This window comes from Mesocricetus auratus, unplaced genomic scaffold (genome assembly GCF_017639785.1).
Source record: "Mesocricetus auratus isolate SY011 unplaced genomic scaffold, BCM_Maur_2.0 Super-Scaffold_100007, whole genome shotgun sequence".
Lineage (NCBI taxonomy): Eukaryota > Metazoa > Chordata > Mammalia > Rodentia > Cricetidae > Mesocricetus > Mesocricetus auratus.
The window spans coordinates 56,747,818-56,766,683 of record NW_024429191.1 but is presented as its reverse complement, the minus strand read 5'-3'; the positions used below and the strand labels follow the sequence as shown (position 1 = coordinate 56,766,683).

The following is an 18,866-nucleotide window of genomic DNA, read 5'->3' as shown; positions in this document are numbered from 1 at the left end:
AACCTGAAGCCCAGGAAAACTCAGATCTCTCCTCTCCACCACCATAGGCAGAGGGCTCTGAGATAGGATGGACCAGCAGATCACACACAGGGAGGTAGGGCTTTGACGTGTGCAACAGACAGACAGAGTAGTGTGTTTTGCTCCCATTTATTTGCTGCATACTCAGGGCATGAGTCAGGGCTGGTGTACTTCCCTTGATCCCAAGAGAGAGCCCAAGGACAAGCTACACCATCATGGGAAAACCGCAAGGGCTGATGGAGCCAGGGGAAAGACCCACAAGTTCTGTTCTGACTTACAGATGAGTTCCCCTGCCCTCGGATTTGGGGGCCTCCCTGCCCTCCCATCCCGTGGCCTGGGGTGCAGTGGTGTGAGAGAAAAAGGAGAGAAAAGGATGAGTTGGTGCTGGATGAAGACATCTCTGCTCTGCATGGCTCTTTGGCCTTGGCTATGACTACAGGGTGCACATTACTACGCCAGGGGCTGAAGGCTGAGTGAGCACACCTCAGTAGGCATGGTTGGCGACGTAGAGCGACTGTGCTGCTGCTCCACCGTCTCCACTGCCTTCATATCTGCCCTGGGCTGCAAGCCCGTTCATCTGTAAAGAGAATGGGGGCAGGTAAGCAGGCTGAGCCAGACCACCGGTGTGGAACCCTGCCTAGTCTGGGACATCGGGATGCCACACACAATCTCTCCCCAGTCATCACCTCCAGCTCCCTACCTCTGCCCGTTTGATAAACTCCTCAGTAGCAGCCCCAGCATTGTCCCTTTGTCCTCTCCAGGCATTGAGTGCAGATGCCTGCAGGGCACGTCCATAGGAGAAGGTGAGGGCCCAGGGCCGGGGGAGTGGGCAGCGATTGATGGCATTGAGGTTGAGGGATGCCTCCTCTTCGCTCTGACCCCCGGACAGGAAAGTCACTCCTGGAGTTGAGGGAGAAGACAAACTGACTGGTCATTCTCTAATTTTTCCAGAGTGAAGGATCCCTGTGCCACAGAAAAACCTGAAGTCAGACCAGAGGTAATAGGAGCAATTCTGTACCTGGGACAGCTGGGGGCACAGTACGACGCAGGGCGGTGACAGTAGCCATGGCGATCTCTTCTGGGCTGTACTTGATGGGACAGGCATGACCAGGGGTCACCATGTTGGGCTTGAGCAGAGTCCCTTCCAGGTACACATGGTGGTCACTCAGGGCCTTGTACACAGCAGCCAGAACCTGGGAGGTCAGAGGTGGTTTATGTAGGGCTGGGGCCACTGTTCAGTGTGCTATGCTCTCCATCCAGGGGTGAGTGGTTGCAGGATGTGAGGGTTCTGTTACAGACTCATTCTCTGAAGCCTGTTTTGGAGTCAGCAAAGAGCCATAAGTGAGAGTGTGCCTGAATCTAGGATGCAGGAATGGGGTCTAGGCACCTGGTGGTGGCTGTCCCTGACATGTCTGAGCTCAGCTGAGCATTACCTTCTCTGTAACATACTGGCAACGTTTGAGGTCATGGTCGCCATCAGGCAGGATCTCAGGTTCCACAATAGGCACAATACCATTCTGCAAGCAAGAGCGTGGTTAATCGGGAGAAACAGACGATGGGATAGGAGAAACCTATGGAAGCATACCTCCACCAGGCATAGGGCACTCACCCAACCACCCAAACCCCAGCACACACCTGCTGGCAGATGCTGGCATAGCGGGCCAGCACATTGGCATTCTCCAGAATGGCCAGTGCTGAGGGAGTACGATCACTGATCTTCAGTACACAGCGCCATTTGGCAAAATCGGCACCATCCTTCTTATACTGAGCACAGCGTTCCAAGAGTCCATCCAGCCCTGAAAACACATTACCAGCTTCATCACCCTGCCCCTCTCTTGCCATATCAACCATGTCACCACCTCTGTGGACCCAAACCCGCCCACAACATACCTTGAGTAGTGGTTTCCCCATCAGTCCCAGCTAGAGGTACTACACCCTTGTCAACCTGCAAGAAAAACGTAAGCAGAGGGCTGGCCTTGCTACCCCTCCTGCATTCACCAGTTTCCGCACCCAGGTCCTAGGCAGGGCCAGGGGCTATATACCTTGATGCCTACGAGAATGCCCTTATCCTGGATGGTCTGGACAAAGGGGACACCATTATCATCTTTCTGGTAGAAAGTTTCATGGAAGAAGATAACTCCACCAATACACTTTTTCACACGGTCATCAGCGCTGAATAGAACCTGGCGATACAGTCGGCGATTCTCCTCAGTGTTCTCTACCCCAATTTGGCTCAGCCTTTTGGCCATGCTGCCTAGAAGCAAGCAAAGGGAAAACAGCCTTGCTCTTTGGCTGGAACTCCTTGGCAGCCTCTCCTCAACCCTGCCCATAGGCTTTCACTTACCTACGGACTCATCTGCAGCCAGAATGCCTTTGCCTGGGGCCACGATCCGTAGGGCAATATCAGACAGCTCCCTCTTCTGCTCAGCAGAAAGAGCTGGGTAGGAGTGGGGCATGGTGACAGCTGTCCAAAACGAAGACAAGACAGAAAAGCTGGACCCCAAGTACCAACTCCTCTGCTTCCTCTCCTGACCAAACAGGCCAAATGTCCTTCCCAGCACAGGGCCAGGAGCTGAACAGCAGGCCTTGGCCTGAGTCCTGGGCATCAAAGTGGCACCAATCTCTTTGACAGCTAACAGGGTTAGGGCCCTAGTTCCCACATCTCCTTTTGTCCCTGGTGGGCACCCTTCCCAGCTCCAGGAGAATGACAGGATGGGGGTTGGGGAGGTGGCAGCCCTGAAGCTATAGGTCTTTCTGGAAACTACTGCCTAGTTGAGAATGCCAACTCCTCTTTCACTGACTCTGGCCCTTTCTTGAGGTAGATATAAGACCTGCCTTTTCCTGCTTCCCTTTTCTTTTCTTCAAAAAGACCCCTAAGAAAAAACAAAAGAACGCATTTTTCCCAAGATTTGTGAATGAAACAATTTAACCCACATCATCCTTCCCCACATCTAGAGGAAGGCAGGGGACAGGTCAAAGGGAGCAGTGGTACAGATAGCAGCCCCAGCCTTCTATAGCCTCTTCTTTTCCATACTGAACCCTGACCGCCTGAGCTGCTACCTACTCCTCACTCCTGTGAGAGGCTGGCCCCAGAAGCTGCAAGTTCGGTAGGAAAGAGGGCCAACAGACTAACTAGATTCACATGAGAGGACAAGAAAGAGACACCCCCAGGTCATCTCCAGTACCTAGAAGCATTCCCCAGTGTGCAAGGAGGCACAGGAAACAGGAAGGCTTGGCTCTCCACAACTCCTAGTGGGGATCCAGAGGCAAAGGGTTAAGGTTGCGTGAGTGGAGTGGGAAAGAGGGAGCGATGCAGAAGGAGCAGGAAGGAGCCTTAGGGGAAGGTGGAGTGGTGATGGTGATGCAGGCTAACCAGTCCTGATGCTCTTCCTGGACCTAAAGCCTAGACCTGGGGACTAACCTACAAGGACCAGAAATAGACCGGAATTAAAATGCCTGGGTGGGAGAGGTTAACACAGTGAAAAAGTCCTTGAGGCTGCGTAAGACTTGGAACTGGTAAAGCTGAAGTTCCAGTTGGGAGAGCTAGGAGGAAGGGGTTAGCAGGGTTTTCCTGAGCCACGGGGCTTCAAGCACACAGAAAGCTGATGATGTGAGGCTAGAGTTAAAAAGGTACACCAGGGCCCCAGGGAACAGAGCAAGGACCGCAGGGGAAGAGCCAAGGAGAGGAAACAGGGATGCTGCGCATCTCCACCTGGCCTGGGACCTTACCTGTACCAGTCAGAGGCAGGAGCCACAAGCACTGCTCACTTCGGGTCTGGTTAGCAACAAGACAGCAGCTCAGTCCAGGCTGGAGTAAATAAGGCAGCAGATGCCGCAGAGCTACGTGACTCCTTGGGGGCGGAGCAAACGCCTCCGTACTGGTCCCGCCCTTTTCCAGGGACTGGTCTGGGGTAAGGCCACGCCTTCAGAGGTGGAGCAGTGAAGTGGAGTGACTCCTCCGTCAGGGTCCCCAAGGTTGTTAAAGACAGTGCCCCTCCCACATCATGGAGCCCTGCCACCAGAACCCTAGAGGACTGAGATGGCCTTGTGTTTGCGTCAGGGATTCATCTTTTGCTGTGAAAGGCATTATGCCGAATGTTGGGGGTTAAGCCTGGTCTAGAGAAAGGATATCTCAACAATCGGCAGGTGGGAGGCCCACAGAAGCCCACCTAACAGGATGCTCCAGTTCAAGGCATGAAAATGATGAAATTGAGTTTCTGTTCTCTGTCCCACATTTACCAGTGCCTACCCCCCACCCCGGGGGTTGGGGAAAGTAAGTGAATGGAGTCTTTTCTGTTCCCCCCAGGCAGTGATCCAGGGAACAAGCAGTCCATTGCTCATTATTTGTGGAAGCAAGAGAATAAGCAAAGAAAAGCAGACAGCTCTGGCTTTAGCTGCAACAGGAGATGGTCAGGGGTTGTGAAGGGTGCCCAGGCTGGAGGGTTGAGCTGCCTCCCTGACTTCATCTGCCCATTCCTACCCCACAAAAAATCCAGAGGATGTAAGGACTACATTAAATATACTTTATTTAACTAGCATAAAACAGCTGGCTGTATGCCAATTATTACTGGGGTAAGGGGTCCTGAAGGACAAAGGAAGGAAGTGGAATCCAGCCTTCAGTTTCTTTGCCATGTCGTCCACCCTAGTCTCAAACTCTTGGGAGTAAGCAATCCTCCTGCCTCAGCCTTCGGAGTAGCTGAGAGTACAGATGCACACCACTAGTCCACTGTTTTCAGTTTCTTAGCTCAGAAACTCCAGCAATCTCTGTAGCTCCTTGCAACTCTTCACCACCTCTGGGACAGACAGCAAAGTCTGGAAAGAGGCAGAGAAAGCAGCTCTGAGTCACAAGGCTGAAGCCAAAGTCCCTGGCCCGGGAGGCTTGAGGAGGGAGACCCACTGGAAGAGGTCAGGCCTAGCTCCCAGCACAGGCTGAGAGTCAGAGCTGCACCCCTCAGCTCTCCTGTGGCCAGACCCTGGTAGCTCCCTCACTTGTACCTCATAGATATGCTGGATAGTGTCATCGAGTTTCTTTAACTCAGTGTCAGAGCGCCGAAGGTTCTCTTCAAGAATGTTCCTCTAAAATACAAACAGGCTTTGTAAGCTCTACACTTAAAGGACAAAGCAAGGGAAGACATGGGAATACGGCAGGGCGCTTGCTTTCCTCACATGGCTCTGGTACTTCATCACCAGCTTTGCTTTCTCACTCTTCATCTCCAGGAACATGGCCCTCAGTTTTTCCACCTATAAATATGTCCACATTAACAGGGGCACAGCCTGGGATCCCCACTAGGTGCCCAGATCCTTTGTTAACTTTTGGGTTACCTCCTGTGACAGAGACACTTTTTCCTGGATCCAGTTAGTAGCCATCAGCTGACAGCTGGGGTCTAGCTGGCCCTCCAGAGCTTCCTGGAGCACTTTCGTCTCTGTCTCTGCATGTCGCAGTAAACGTGTGAGCTGGGTCACCTCCTCCTTGAGACTCTGGGAGCAAGAGCAGAGGTAATCCAACAACACTCAGGGGTCCTCTCTTTCCTTACTCCATCAGGTGGAGAAGCAGAGGCCCCACAACATCACGAGGAACTTACTATGAGCTCGCCACTCTTGTCTATCTGCCCTAAGATCTTCTCGTTCTGCTTCTGTATCACTTCCTGGAGCTCCTTTTCATTCTGTGAAGAAAAACAGAGGAGAGAAAGCTCTGAGGAAAGGCTAACTTTTGCAGCCCTTGCCAGAAGGCAAGACAGAATGCCTGCGCTATACTCAGTCTTGGGGATTATTTCCTATCAGTCTACTTTTTCTTCAGGGCCAAGTCAAGCATGGCACATCTTGGTTTCAGAGCTCTGCTTCAGTTCTAGGCTTCTCTCCTGGTTCTGCTTGAATGTGACAGGTCAGCCCAGAGCAAGGTCTCAGATATCAAATGTCTGACCCCAAAAGGGCAAAACTAGGGCAGTGGTTGGAAAACCCCCACTACCTAGATTCCTAGAGAGTGGCTCCCAGGGGGCTGGTGGAGCCGCCCCAGTTCATTGCCCCACTTTAAGGTCCCGCCTTCACCTTGTAGCATAAGCACAAGGCCTGGTTCAGCTTTTCTATGTCTGCTTCCTTTGCCTTCAGGGCTTCCTGATGCTCTTCTTCTTGGTCCTGTAGTCTAGTCTGCAGTTCACAGCTATGGGAGGGAAGAAGTCGGCATCATTCCTGTACTCTGCCCTTGGCATGAGGGGTTTTCTCATCACCTATCATTATCATCACCCCTCACATTTTTCTCTGCAGGGCCCCAACGGCTTCTTCTTTAGACTCCTGCAGCAGAGAACACAGGTTCTGAAGCTCCAGTAACATAGTGCTCATTTCTGCTGGGCTCTTCTCCAGGCCTGGGGTCTCTGAAAGAGGAAGTCCTAGATAGAAGTATAGCCATTCTGCCTAGGACGGGCTACACAACCACGTTTCCCCACCCACAAGGTTTCAATATCCGGAACATCAGAGATCCCAAAAGACAGGAATAAAACAAGCCCAAGTAGAATCGAGGTTTTTAGAGCAAAGTACTTGTCTCTTTGCTCATCACTACCATATCTTGGAGAAATGAGGCATGGTCCCTGGAGCCCATCCTAACCTGCAGGCTGAAGGGAAATTGTTGATGCTACTCGGGTGAAAGCACTCTTGTCACTTCCAAGCAATGGCATGATGGGAACTGGTTCTGGCTCTAAAGCAAAAAGAAACCAGGTATGTTCAGCAACCTAGAAGTTCAAGGTCATCATGAGCTACATGAGACCATGTCTCTGAAAAACAATCAAACACGAACAAACAAACAAATAAAATTTAAAAAATCAAGTGTAGAGAGGGTCTCTGGTGACCCAACCAGGGAACTGCCGCAGTGGTAGTGGACTAAGACAGACAAGTCTAGTGGCGTGCGTTTGTGCCACCCTCCCTTAAATCCCAAGGTCTTAACCTTCATCTGCCACTGCCGTCAGGGTGTTTTCTGAAGCAGTGCTATCATTGGGCAGAGGGTGTTCCTGGGCTGGAGCACAGCCTGTGCTGGGCAGAATGATCTCTGATTCAGCCTAAGGACAAAGGAGAAAAAAAACATAATAATCAGCTGTTCAGCTGTATTGGAGGGCGCTTTCCTGAGCTTAAGATGCCCCTACTCTTCCAGAGTGAGTTACCTGCACTTTCCCTCAACTGCCTTTCCCTCAACATTCAATGTGCTACAGTATCTCCCACTAAAACAACAGCCATTTAAAATGAAAAAAACCAAAACCTTAAATCTTTTAGCTACTACTGTCCTTTCTCTTATATTTAATGAGGGGAAGAAGGAAGGCATTCTTTTTTCTTTTGGTTTTTTTGTTGTTGTTTGTTTTTTGTTTTTTGTTTTTTTGAGACAGGGTTTCTCTGTATTGTTTTGGAGGCTGTCCTGGAACTCGCTCGGTAGACCAGGCTTGGTCTCGAACTCACAGAGATCCCCTGACTCTGCCTCCGGAGTGCTGGGATTAAAGGCGTGCGCCACCAATGCCCGGCTTCTTTTGGTTTTTCAAGACAGGGTTTCTCTGTATTGTTTTGGAGGCTGTCCTGGAACTCGCTCTGTAGACCAGGCTGGCCTCGAACTCACAGAGATCTGCCTGCCTCTGCCTCCGGAGTGCTGGGATTAAAGGCATGCGCCACCAACGCCCGGCTAAAGGAAGGCATTCTTACCTGTAATTCTTGCTACCCATGACTTGACAACCAAAATTCTTGTGATTAGTACACCACTGGCATATTTACTTTCTTTCTTTCTTTCTTTTTTTCTAGTTTTTCAAGACAGGGTTTCTCTGTATAGCTTTGGAGCCTGTCCTGAAACTATCTTTGTAGACCAGGCTGGTCTTGAACTCACAGACATCCACCTGCCTCTGCCTCCCAAGTGCTAGGATTAAAGGCGTGCACCACTAACGCCTGGATCTTACTTTCTTTTTTAAAAAAAGATTATTATTTATTTGTGTATATGTGTATCTGTCTGCATGAGTGAGGACAGAGGGATGTCAGATCCTTTGAAGCTGGAGTTACAGGAAGTTGTGAGCTGCCAGATGTGTGTGCTGGGAATCGAACTCTGGTCCTCTGCAAGAACAGTATGTGCTCTTAACCATCTCTCCAGGCCTGACACCCTTTAAGTTCAAATACAGCAGGTACTCCCCAGCTCTTACTTACTGGGCCTCTTCTGGATCACGGATTGGATCATGGCTGTCCATCATGGACAGGCCTGTAAAGACGCTTCTTTTCTCAGCTCCCAGGTCTTCCTTCACCCCTGGACTTCACATGCCTATCCGGGGCTCTGTCCTTGGCTCTTTTTTTGACTCTGCTTCCACCTGAGTGCTTTGCTTCCAGAACTCTAAAAAGTTTCCACTGCAGACCATCATTGCCAAATGATGGCTCTTAAATCCCTTTCACTCAGCTGGGTTATTTCCCAGTCTCTGGGCCCAAAGAAAACCACTTACGAACCTAGCAGAATGTTCCACATTAAAAACTAATGTGTATAAAGCTAAGTTCACCATTTTCTCTGTTTCACTCTCAATTCAGTATTTACCGTTCTGATCATAACAGGCAGCAGACTGTAGCTTGTCAGCTGCTCTCAGTGTCTCAGGAAGACACAGGCCACATGCATTCCCTTCAGTGGCTACTCTTGAGCTGCAGGCAATGCTGAAGAGTTGAGACAGAGCCAGATGGCCCACAAAGCTGAAACATTTAGGATATGGTCCCTATATGGGAAAAGTATGCCAGGCCCAGTTCCAGATGCCAGTGTCACTTTCTAATAACTACATCAGTCATCAAGTTTAGTTACTTCTAAATCCTATATTTTCCCTTTTTCTTCTTTTGATGTGTTATGTGCGATGTTCATCCGTTTATGATGTCTCTTCATATGTGTGTATGTGCACACCTAAAGTTGATGTCAGGACTATTTATTTTTTTGAGATTGGGTTACTCTGTGTAATAATCTTGGCTGTCCTGGAACTCACTCTGTAGATCAGGGTGGCCTTGAACTCACAGAGATCTGCCTGCCTCTGCCTCCTGAGTGCTAAGGTTAAAGTTGTGTGCCACCACTGCCTAGCTAATCAATTGATTTTTATGATTGTGTATATGTATGTATATATTTATTTATTTGTGTTTTTGAGACAGGATCTACGTAGCCCTGAATTAAAGGTGCGTGCCAACACCACCTGGCTATGTATAACTTTCTACATATAATTTTCTCTCTCCTTTTTTTAAATTTAAATTAGAAACAATCTTGTTTTACATGTCAATCCCAGTTATCTCTCCCTCCCCTTCTACATATAATTTTCATGTTGTCTCTGGCTGGTGGGCTTTCCTACATGCCTGTTTTTCCTATGAATTTCTAAACATTGACTGTCAAGGTCAATCTCCTGCTTTTTTTTTTTTTTTTTTTTTTTTTTTGGTTTTTTCGAGACAGGGTTTCTCTGTATTGTTTTGGAGGCTGTCCTGGAGCTCGCTCTGTAGACCAGGCTGGCCTCGAACTCACAGAGATCCACCTGCCTCTGCCTCCCGAGTGCTGGGATTAAAGGCGTGCGCCACCAACACCCGGCTCAATCTCCTGCTTTGAGAAGACATCCTAACACTCAGAGGTAAAAATGACCCTCCTTTTAAGTTCCCACAACAGTCTATAAAGATCATAATCATAAGTCACAATGAGTTTACTGCAGAACTTTTTGCATTTTATGTGTTCAGCCTCCAGTTAGAGAAGAGGATCTTGGTTGTACCTCTAACTGTTAAATAAACTAGTTCTAAATGCTGAAAAACATCTGTGAGTTCAAGGTCAGGCTGGTCTACTTAGTTGAGTTCCAGGACAGCCAGGGATATACAGAGAAACCCTGTCTCTAAAAAAAACAAACAAAAAGAATGCTTTCTGCTCCCCTAGAGGACCCTAGTTCAGTTATGGGCATATCCCAATAGACAGTAACTCCAGTTCCAGGGGATTCGTGCTCTTCAGGCCTCAACAGGCACACATGTAGCATATACTCACTTAGATACAGAGACATAATCATAAATAAAAACATAACAAAATGTTTTTTTTAAAAAGTTTATCCTAAAAAAAAGTCTATTCTAGCCGGGCGGTGGTGGTGCATGCCTTCAATCCCAGCACTTGGGAGGCAGAGACAGGCGGATCTCTGTGAGTTCGAGGCCAGCCTGGTCTACAGAACTAGTTCCAGGACAGCCTCCAAAGCCACAGAGAATCCCGGTCTCAAAAAACCAAAAAAAAAAAAAAAAAAAAAAAAAAAGTCTATTCCATATAAGAAGATATAACTGGTGAGCTGGGGGAGAAGAATAGGCTCAGTGGTAGAGTGTTTGTCTGATAAAGCGTAGTGGCAGAGTGCGGTCCTGCTCTGTGTGAGGCCCCAAGTTCAATCCTTAGAACTGAAAATGAAAAAGAAGGGAGAAAAAGATACGATGGTGTGGGAAGGAAACCCACTCACTCTCCTACCTTGTTCTCCTTTAGTTTTGCCTGTAAGAAGAGGGTGAGACTCTGTAGCTGCTCGGTCAGCAGTCTCAGCTCTTGAGAATGCTGGTATGTCTTCTTCAGAGCCTGTTTCTCATGCTTCGCTACAGTGCTGGCCAGCTCAGCCCTGAAATTTGGGACCGGAAAGGTGAGCAAAGACCAGACACTGGCTCTGAACACTTCTCCCAGATCCCCCTTCTCTAGGAGAGACTCAGCACTCCCATGGTTCTCCTCAGGGAGTTTGTGGGAAAGCAGCCCTGTGGGACACATGACAGCAGGCTCTTACTTCAGGTTCTCCACAGTGTCCTTGAGGGTCTCGCATTGCAGGCTGCGCTCCCGCAGCACTTCTAGTGTGGCTTTCAGCTGACACTCAATCTGGCCCAGCTCCAGGTGAGCGACTTGACCCTCTTGGTCTGCAAACTGGAAAGATGGAGGAGGGAGGGAGGGAGGGGAAGAAACTTTAGAGCTTAGGACAGAGGCTTTCTCCAGTCCCATCTTTAGCTTCACCTCAACCCCAGCAGGCAAGAGTCACACTCCCGAGGTTTACCTACCCCTTGCTCAAATTCAAGGGCTTACCTCCAAGGTCTCCTTCAGATCCTGTACCTCCTTAGCCAGCACAGCCTGCTGATGCTGTAGCTCTGCTTGTGTGCGCTTCAGTTCCATTTCTTCCTGTTGCCATCTGCCAACAGACCATCCGTTAGATCCCATTCAGGCCTTCATGCTGCGGCTCTTGCAACAATAACCTGATAGGAACTCACTGTGCAGCCTGCTCCTTGATGCTCTGGTTAAGTTGACACAACACCTCATCCTTCATGGCCAGGTCCTGGGCACAGTGGGCATGCTGACTCTGCAGTTCCTTTAGTTGGTTGTCTGTGCTAGTTAGATTCTGCAGCTGAGCCCAGAGATCTAGATCAAAAGTATCCTAATGACACCATGGTGGCCCTAAGTCAGGACCCTACCACCACCACCACCACCACCACCACCACACAGACACAATTTTGTCCCAAAGCAAGTACTCCATAATACCTGCACAGACACCAATATACACACACTCACACAGGCACCTGTGGTGAGACGACTATTTTCCGATTTCAATTGTTCTGTTTGGCCTTTACAGTCTTCTAAATGGGCAGAGACTTGTTCAAGTTCCTTCAAAACCTAGAAAAGACAGTTTCCTTCCTACAGTTCCTCCTGAGTCCTCCAGGACTCAGTGCAGTTTTTCTTTATGGATAACAGTGCAAACTTCCAGAATAGCAGCATGTAGAAAATGAAGCTGACCCCCAGGAACAAGTAGAAATAAGACAAATTACTAAAGGGAGGTGCTGGGACCAAAGGAAAAAAAATGAGCTTCTGACACCTTTTTTTTTTTGAGATAGGGTTTCTCTGTGACTTTTGGAGACTGTCCTGGAACCAGCTCTTGTAGACCAGGCTGGTTTCAGACTCACAGAGATCCGCCTGCCTCTGCCTCCCAAGTGCTGGGATTAAAGGTGTGCGCCACCAACGCCCGCGCTTCTGTCATCTTATAGCCAAGCAAAGTGAAAGCAGGCCGAAGTCCCCCCCACTTGAAGTTACCTGCTTCTTTTCCTCGACTGCAGCATCACGTTCCTGAAGGGCCTGCCGGCTCCTGGTTGTGAGTTTCTCTGTGAGTTCTCGAGATCGACTCAGCAAAGCTGCCCATGTTTCATACTACCAAAGTAATTGGATCAGTGGAGCACACTCAAGGACGGGAAACTGCCTCTAAGGGAGTAGTTGTCCCCAAATACTCACATCCTGTTGCATTGATGTCCAGTCCTGCTGCAAAGCAGAAGCCAGACTCACTGTCTGCTGAGCCAGATCCTCTTGTTCTGTGTGAAGCCCTATCTGGAAGGGAAGGATTAATGGAGGCATCTTGTCAGTGTCATCATGAGCCCCCAAAACAAAAAATGCCCTTAGATTACCAATTGAGTTGGGAGTGGTGTTGCACACCTCTAATCAGTCCCAGCACTCAGGAGGCAGAGATAGGCAGACCTCTGTGAGTTTAATGTGAGCCTGGTATACATAGCAATTTCTCAACTATATAGTAAGAGCCTGTCTCAAAAAAAGAAAATGACAGCTGGGCAGTTGTGGCTCATGTCCCTAATCCCAGCACTCCAGGAGACAAAAGCAGACTAGCCTGGTCTACAGAGCTAGTTCCAGGACAGCCAGGGCTACACAGAGAAACCCTGCCTTGAAAAGATGGATAGATAGATGACAATTACCAGTTGGGTCTGGGCCTCCTGTAAAAGGCCTCTGAACTCCCGCATAGATGTCAAATCCTGTTCCAGTTGGCTGATGCGCTGGCTAGCATGTGCACGGAAAGCCTCCAGTACTGCCTCTGCCTGTTTAGGGAAAACGTTGCAAGGACTTGGTGTGTAACAAGAAAACGGCACAGAAGACCATAACCATAGAGTCCCCGGTAGGTCTTAATTCTGTCTCAAGTCATTCCTACAGAACCTTGGAGTCCTTCTGCACCCAGGAGAAGTTGCTGGCCACCTTACCGCATCTTTGTCATGAAGGGCCATCTCCTCTCTGTGCCTTGCCTCCTCCCTTTCTGTTCTGAGGCTCTGGAGCTTAGCCCTTAGTTTCTTCAGTACATGAGAACAGGAGGAAACCAAGGTTTCTGCACGCCGAGACTACAAAAGAAGAAGGAGATGCTATGTTTTGTGCCTTCTTCTTGGCTTATGGTTACCTTCACGATGCTTACCTCCTGACTCACTGTCATTGTGTCTTCATTCATGTGTGTCAGGGACAGGTGAAGCAAGGATATCAGTTCTCTAGAGACTAGCATCCATGATTGCTGTAGAAGAAAAGACAGCAAGGCTAGATCAAATACAGTCATTAAGCAAGATGAAGAGGCACTGCAGGGAAAAAGCTATTGGTTCCCCCAGTTCCAAGTTCTTAATAATGAGACGGTCTCGACAAAGGCTTGGGATGTTCTCTTCACTGCCACAGCTATGTCTCATCATCTACTAACTACCCAGGATCCTCCATTTTTTTATCTTCACAAGGGCCCCCAGTGGTATAAACTCAACCAACACTTACCATGACATTCCTGGCTTGCAGCAAAGCCTGTCTAATCTCTTTGCTGTCCTGAAGATGTTTAGGTGTCTTAGTGACCTAACAAAAGAAATAATTGCTCTTTTTAGATGGATAACATACATCAGCAGCCTCTAATTTCCCTCATGCCAGTGACTTTCATATGAGATGGAAAAATTAGGCTCACAATCAGATGAAGCCAAGTGAGAAAGAAAAACCTAGGGAGAGCTGGCGATAGTGTTAATGTGCTTGCCTTCCAAACATAAGGGCCTGCCTGAGCTTCAAGAGCAAGTTCCAGGACAGCCTCCAAAGCCACAGAGAAACCCTGTCTCGAAAAAACAAAAAAACAAAAAAACAAAACAAAAAAAAAAGCTGGGTGTGGGGCTACATCGATGGCTCAGTGGTTGAGAGCACTTGATGCTCTCACAGAAGCCACAGGTCCAGTCCCTAGGACCTGGTTTGGCACTGAGCACTGAAACCAGGTGGCTCACAACTGCCTGTGTCCCCAGATCCAGATGACCAGATGCTTGCTTCTGGCCTCTGCAGACACTTGTAGACATATGCTATACTGTACATATGCTCAAGCACACACATACACATAAATGATAAATAAAATTCTTGGGGTGGCAAGGCTTGCAACGGTGCACCTTTAATCTCAGTGATGCAAACTGGTAGATCCCTGGAAGCTCAAGAGGCAGTGTGTCTGGCCTGTATGACAAAGTTCCAGGCTAACGAGAAACACGAAACAACTTAAAGCAAAATATGGAAGATGCTTGAGGACTGACACCTTAGATACTCTGACCTCTACACATACAGTGCATGCATATGTGTGCACATGCACACACATAAAAAGCTCCCTTTAGCCAGGCGGTGGTGGCGCACGCCTTTAATCCCAGCACTCGGGAGGCAGAGGCAGGCGGATCTCTGTGAGTTCGAGACCAGCCTGGTCTACAGAGCGAGTTCCAGGACAGCCTCCAAAGCTACAGAGAAACCCTGTCTCGAAAAACCAAAAAAATAAAAAAAAATAAAAACTTTTTAAAGTTGGTTGGTGGTTGATGGTTCACACCTGCCTTTAATCCCAGCACTCAGGAGGCAGAGGCAGGCAGAGCTCTTTGAGTTTGAGGCCAGCCTGCTATACAGAGCGAGTTCCAGGACAGCCAAGGCAACACAGAGAAGAAACCCTGTCTCAAAAAAAAAAAAAAACAACCCCCTCAAAGTCATAATGAAACCAGTGTATATTAGCTAAGATATAAAATAAAGCAGGAGCCAGAAAGATGGCTCAGCAATTAAGAAGACAGAAGTGTGGTTTCTAACACCCACTTGGAGGCTTACAATCAGCCATGATTCCAGTTCCAGGGTATCTGACACCCTCTTCTGGCCCCCATGGGCACCAGATGCATATGTGGTACATATATATACATACATGCAAGCAAAACATACACATAAAGATTTTTTTTCTTTAAAAATTGTGGCTAGCCGGGCGTTGGTGGCGCACGCCTTTAATCCCAGCACTCGGGAGGCAGAGGCAGGCGGATCTCTGTGAGTTCGAGGCCAGGCTGCAGGCTGGTCTACAAGAGCTAGTTCCAGGACAGCCTCCAAAAGCCTCGGAGAAACCCTGCCTCAAAAATCAAAAAAAAAAAAAAAAATTGTGGCTAAGGGGCTGGAGAGATGGCTCAGAGGTTAAGAGCACTGCCTGCTCTGCTCTTCCAGAGGTCCTGAGTTCAATTCCCAGCAACCACATGGTAGCTCACAGCCATCTGTAATGAGATCTGGTGCCCTCTTGTGGTTTGTAGGCATACATGCAGACAGAACACTGTATATACATAATAAATAAATCTTTAAAAAGAAAAGAAAAACAAAACTGTGGCTAAAGAAATGGCTCAGCAGTTATAAGTACTGGCTGCTCTTCTAGAGGACCCAAGTTTGGTTTTGGTTTCCAGCACCCACATTTCAACTCATAACTGTTCATAACTGTAGTTCCAGAGGATCAGATGCCCTCTTCTGGCCTCCTCAGGCACCAGGCACAGTGCACTGTGTAAAAGTGGTACACAGACTTACATATGAAGGCAAAGACCAACACATTAAAAAAAATCATTACAAGCTCATGTACACTACCATGCCAGCTTTTGAGCCAGTCTTCTGGGGACTGAACTCAGGTCTTCAAGCATGCTCACCATGCACTTTACCAACTGATCTCTCTCTAACTTCCTCTATATCCCAAACTGTCCTTCCTCCTTGCAGTGCTGGAAAATGAACTTAGGGGCTCATCCGTGCTAGGCAACTGCTCTATGACAGGGCTTGATCCTAGCCCTATTTAAATTATTTCTATTTTCTTTTCTTTCTATGTACATGTATATGTGTGTGTGCCTGTGCACAAGAGTGCACATATATGTGCATATGAGTGCAGGTACTCACAGAGGCCACAGACATCAGAGCTAGAATTATAGATGGTTGTGAACTGCTCAATGTGAATGCTGGGAACAGAACTCTGGTCCTCTGGAAGAGCAATATATACCCTCAGCCACTGAGCCATCTCCAACCCCTATTTTCTTACTTTAGTTGTATACATTCTTTTTTGTTTTTTCAAGACAGGGTTTTTTTTTTTCTGTAGCTTTGGAGTCTTTCCTAGAACTCAATCTGTAGACCAGGCTGGCCTCAAACTCACAGAGATCCTCCTGCCTCTGTCTTCCAAGTGCTGGAATTAAAGGCGGTCACCACCATTGCCCAGCTAGTTGTCTACTTTCCTATGGCAGATAAAAATATTAGCAAGAAGCTAGTCCTGATAGAACAGACTATAGTCCTAGCCCTGGGGACGATGAGGCAGGATGGTTAGAAGTTTGCTGCCACTTAGGTTACAAAGCAATACTGTGTTCAAAAGAGTGGGAATTTTCATACCACCCAAAGACAGACATAAGGTACTCAGAAACAGTGGTGCTGAGTCACCGTGCACTGGCATTCTGGTTTTCAGCAAGCAGGCTCGGTCTCTTGGAGTTTACAGTCCCTTTCCCCCAGCAAAGCAATCTATCTATGGCATGGTGCAGAAAGGCACAGAGTAACCCCCAAGTCCTGGGCAAGGCCACACACACTGCTCAGAGCTGAGCAATCAGGCAGGCGAAGAGATTAATGTGAAGAGGCAGCCAAGCGGCAAGGACATGCATGGTAATGGCAAATGGCTGAAGGGATGTCATTTCCTTTCTCTGGTTCTGCTTCAGTGGCCTCCCAAAGGACCTGGCAGCTTCAGAGGAAAAGGATAGAAGGCAGATCTGGGGACATGAAATGAGGCCAAGGACAAGAAAAAAGATACAAAGAAATGTCAAGAAAGAAACTGGTCAGCTAGAGAAACAAGGAGCCCGTGGTTTGCAGGTTTTGGGGAAAGGTATAGTTACTTTGATAGTACTTGCAATTGAAGAGAGGGTTTGGGGACCTATCTTCCAAGCATCAATCACTATAATTACTATAGTCACATACCGATCTTTTCCATTCTTTCCCCAATACGATTCTCTTTCTTCCTTAAGCCTGTGATGTCTCAGCTAGAGTCCTCTGGAACAGTGCTTTCTATCACTAGTTTACAGAACAACAAAAACCAAAATAAAACAGAAGATAGGGTCTCACATAGCTCAGACTGGCTCTTAGTTCACAGGTAGCTGAGGCAAACCTTGAACTCCTGAGCCTCCTAGTCTTCCTAGTTCCACTTCCCAAGTGCTGGGACTACAAGTACACACAGTCATGTCCTGCTAGGGCAGAGGTCTTTAAATTACTTTCCTCTCACTCAAGTTTGATTCCCAGCACCCACATCGGACGGCCCGCAACCACGTGTAACTCCTGTTCCAGGGGATCTGACACCTCTAGCCTCCAAGAGCACCTGCACATGAAAAGTAAACCTTAAGGGGAAAAAATCTTAAAAGAAATAATTTCCTCTCATACCTATGTAGGTTTTTTGTTGTTGGGCTTTTTTTTTGGCTAAATTTTTTTCAATGCCTTTATTTATGTGTGTGAGTAACTACACGTGTGCAGGTCAGAGGACAACTTGTAGTAGTTGGTTCTTTGTACCACGTGGATCCTAGGGATCAAACTCAGGTCATCAGGCTTGGTTGCACCTTTACCCACTGAGCCATCTCAACAGTCCTTTTCTGGATTATATTCCGGATTTACTTTTATTATTTTTATTCCTGTGTATATGTATGGGTAGGTGCCTCAAAGAGGCCCTGGGACTGGACTGCTAGGCAGTTGTGAGGTACCCAGTGTCACTGCTGGCCACTCAACTGAGGTCCTTTGCAAGAGCAGTGCTGACTCTTAACCTCGACGCCATCTCTCCAGCCCCCTTCTCTCAACTTTTTTCTTTTTTCTTGTGGTTTTTCAATATACAACTTCTGTGTAACAGCCTTGACTATCCTGGAACTCTCTCTCTGCAGACCAGCCTCATCTTAGAGATCCGCCTGCTTCTGCCTCCTGAGTGCTGGGATTAAGATTAAAGGTGTGTGCCACCATGCCCAGTCATCTCTCAATTTCTGAGAGTGTCTCACCCTCAAATCCAGCCTGGCCTGGAACTAATTAAACAGATCAGGCTAGTCGAAAAAGTCTCAGAAATCCACCTGCCTCTGCCTCCCAAGTGCTGGGGTTAAAAGACATGTGTTACCACCTCCCAGCCTTCAGCTTTAAAAAAAAAAAAAGATAGGCTAGCCCCAAACTCTATAGCCCAGGCTGGCCTTGAATTTCATTTATTTATTTATTTATTTATTTGGTTTGTTTGTTTTTTTTTCAAGATAGGGTTTCTCTGTATTGCTTTGGAGGCTGTCCTGGAACTCACAGAGATCCGCCTCCCTCTGCCTCCCAAGTGCTGGGATTAAAGGCATGTGCCACCAACACCCGGCTGGCCTTGAATTTTAATTTAGGTCATCTTGCCTTAGCCTCCCAAGACCTGGATTGCATACGTGTACCACCACACGTGGCTCATGTTCTCAGTTTTTACACATATTCGAAGACTGAGCCTGTGGTTAAGGCAGCCTCCTTTCCGTCTGGTAGCTTCTCAGCTAATGTCTAAGGCAGAGGGTCCACTGGGATCCTCCAAGCTCTATGAAGAAGCTTCTTACCCCACAAGGAGAGCAGTCAGTCTGTGTGCTACTGTCTTGAGATTCCCGGGAAGGGACGATGAGCTGCTTCTTCCAGGCTTGTAGCTGGTGGGAAAGAACTTCCAGCACAACAAGGGAGTTCAACAGGTTCTCTTCCAAGTCGTGTCGGGACAAAGCAGTCAGATCCAGAGGACCGCAGCTGCCACAGGAAAGAGAAGGACAGAGATGCGAGTGGCAGGTCTAGAGTGTTGGCCCTCCAG

General features: G+C 48.1%; 2 protein-coding genes across 6 annotated transcripts in view; both read right to left on the bottom strand.

Moving 5' to 3' along the window:
* Positions 1-131: 131 nt before the first annotated feature.
* On the bottom strand, positions 132-3,905 carry Aldoc (aldolase, fructose-bisphosphate C). 2 transcript variants are annotated; one of them, XM_040749237.1, is made up of 10 exons: positions 3,748-3,858; positions 3,204-3,267; positions 2,363-2,482; positions 2,061-2,272; positions 1,909-1,963; positions 1,654-1,814; positions 1,452-1,535; positions 1,037-1,211; positions 719-918; positions 132-595 (listed from the first exon to the last, which is right to left on the bottom strand). In XM_040749237.1, the coding sequence occupies exons 2-10, from the start codon at positions 3,211-3,213 to the stop codon at positions 503-505; spliced, it is 1,110 nt and encodes a 369-aa protein (XP_040605171.1). In that variant the 5' UTR covers positions 3,214-3,267; positions 3,748-3,858; the 3' UTR covers positions 132-502. The 2 variants fall into 2 exon arrangements, with proteins under 2 accessions (XP_040605171.1, XP_012973731.1); XM_013118277.3 differs by lacking the exon at positions 3,204-3,267 and having other exon boundaries at positions 3,748-3,905.
* A 622-nt stretch (positions 3,906-4,527) lies between these two features.
* Spag5 (sperm associated antigen 5) overlaps positions 4,528-18,866 on the bottom strand; it is a 17,725-nt gene continuing 3,386 nt past the window's right edge. The window contains exons 4-24 of one of the 4 annotated variants that reach the window (XM_021231157.2): positions 18,628-18,805; positions 13,544-13,618; positions 13,206-13,298; positions 13,000-13,134; positions 12,721-12,840; positions 12,251-12,343; positions 12,056-12,169; positions 11,540-11,641; positions 11,242-11,405; positions 11,060-11,162; positions 10,770-10,903; positions 10,469-10,610; positions 6,953-7,064; positions 6,617-6,706; positions 6,266-6,401; positions 6,064-6,175; positions 5,601-5,681; positions 5,341-5,496; positions 5,185-5,259; positions 5,014-5,094; positions 4,528-4,830 (exon numbers count right to left, since the gene is read on the bottom strand). In XM_021231157.2, the coding sequence (XP_021086816.2) occupies positions 4,759-4,830; positions 5,014-5,094; positions 5,185-5,259; positions 5,341-5,496; positions 5,601-5,681; positions 6,064-6,175; positions 6,266-6,401; positions 6,617-6,706; positions 6,953-7,064; positions 10,469-10,610; positions 10,770-10,903; positions 11,060-11,162; positions 11,242-11,405; positions 11,540-11,641; positions 12,056-12,169; positions 12,251-12,343; positions 12,721-12,840; positions 13,000-13,134; positions 13,206-13,298; positions 13,544-13,618; positions 18,628-18,805 (2,368 nt within the window). In that variant the 3' untranslated portion in view covers positions 4,528-4,758. The remainder of the gene's footprint in view (positions 4,831-5,013; positions 5,095-5,184; positions 5,260-5,340; positions 5,497-5,600; positions 5,682-6,063; positions 6,176-6,265; positions 6,402-6,616; positions 6,707-6,952; positions 7,065-10,468; positions 10,611-10,769; positions 10,904-11,059; positions 11,163-11,241; positions 11,406-11,539; positions 11,642-12,055; positions 12,170-12,250; positions 12,344-12,720; positions 12,841-12,999; positions 13,135-13,205; positions 13,299-13,543; positions 13,619-18,627; positions 18,806-18,866) is intronic. The other 3 variants (XM_021231158.2, XM_021231159.2, XM_005077017.4) reach the window with 3 other exon arrangements.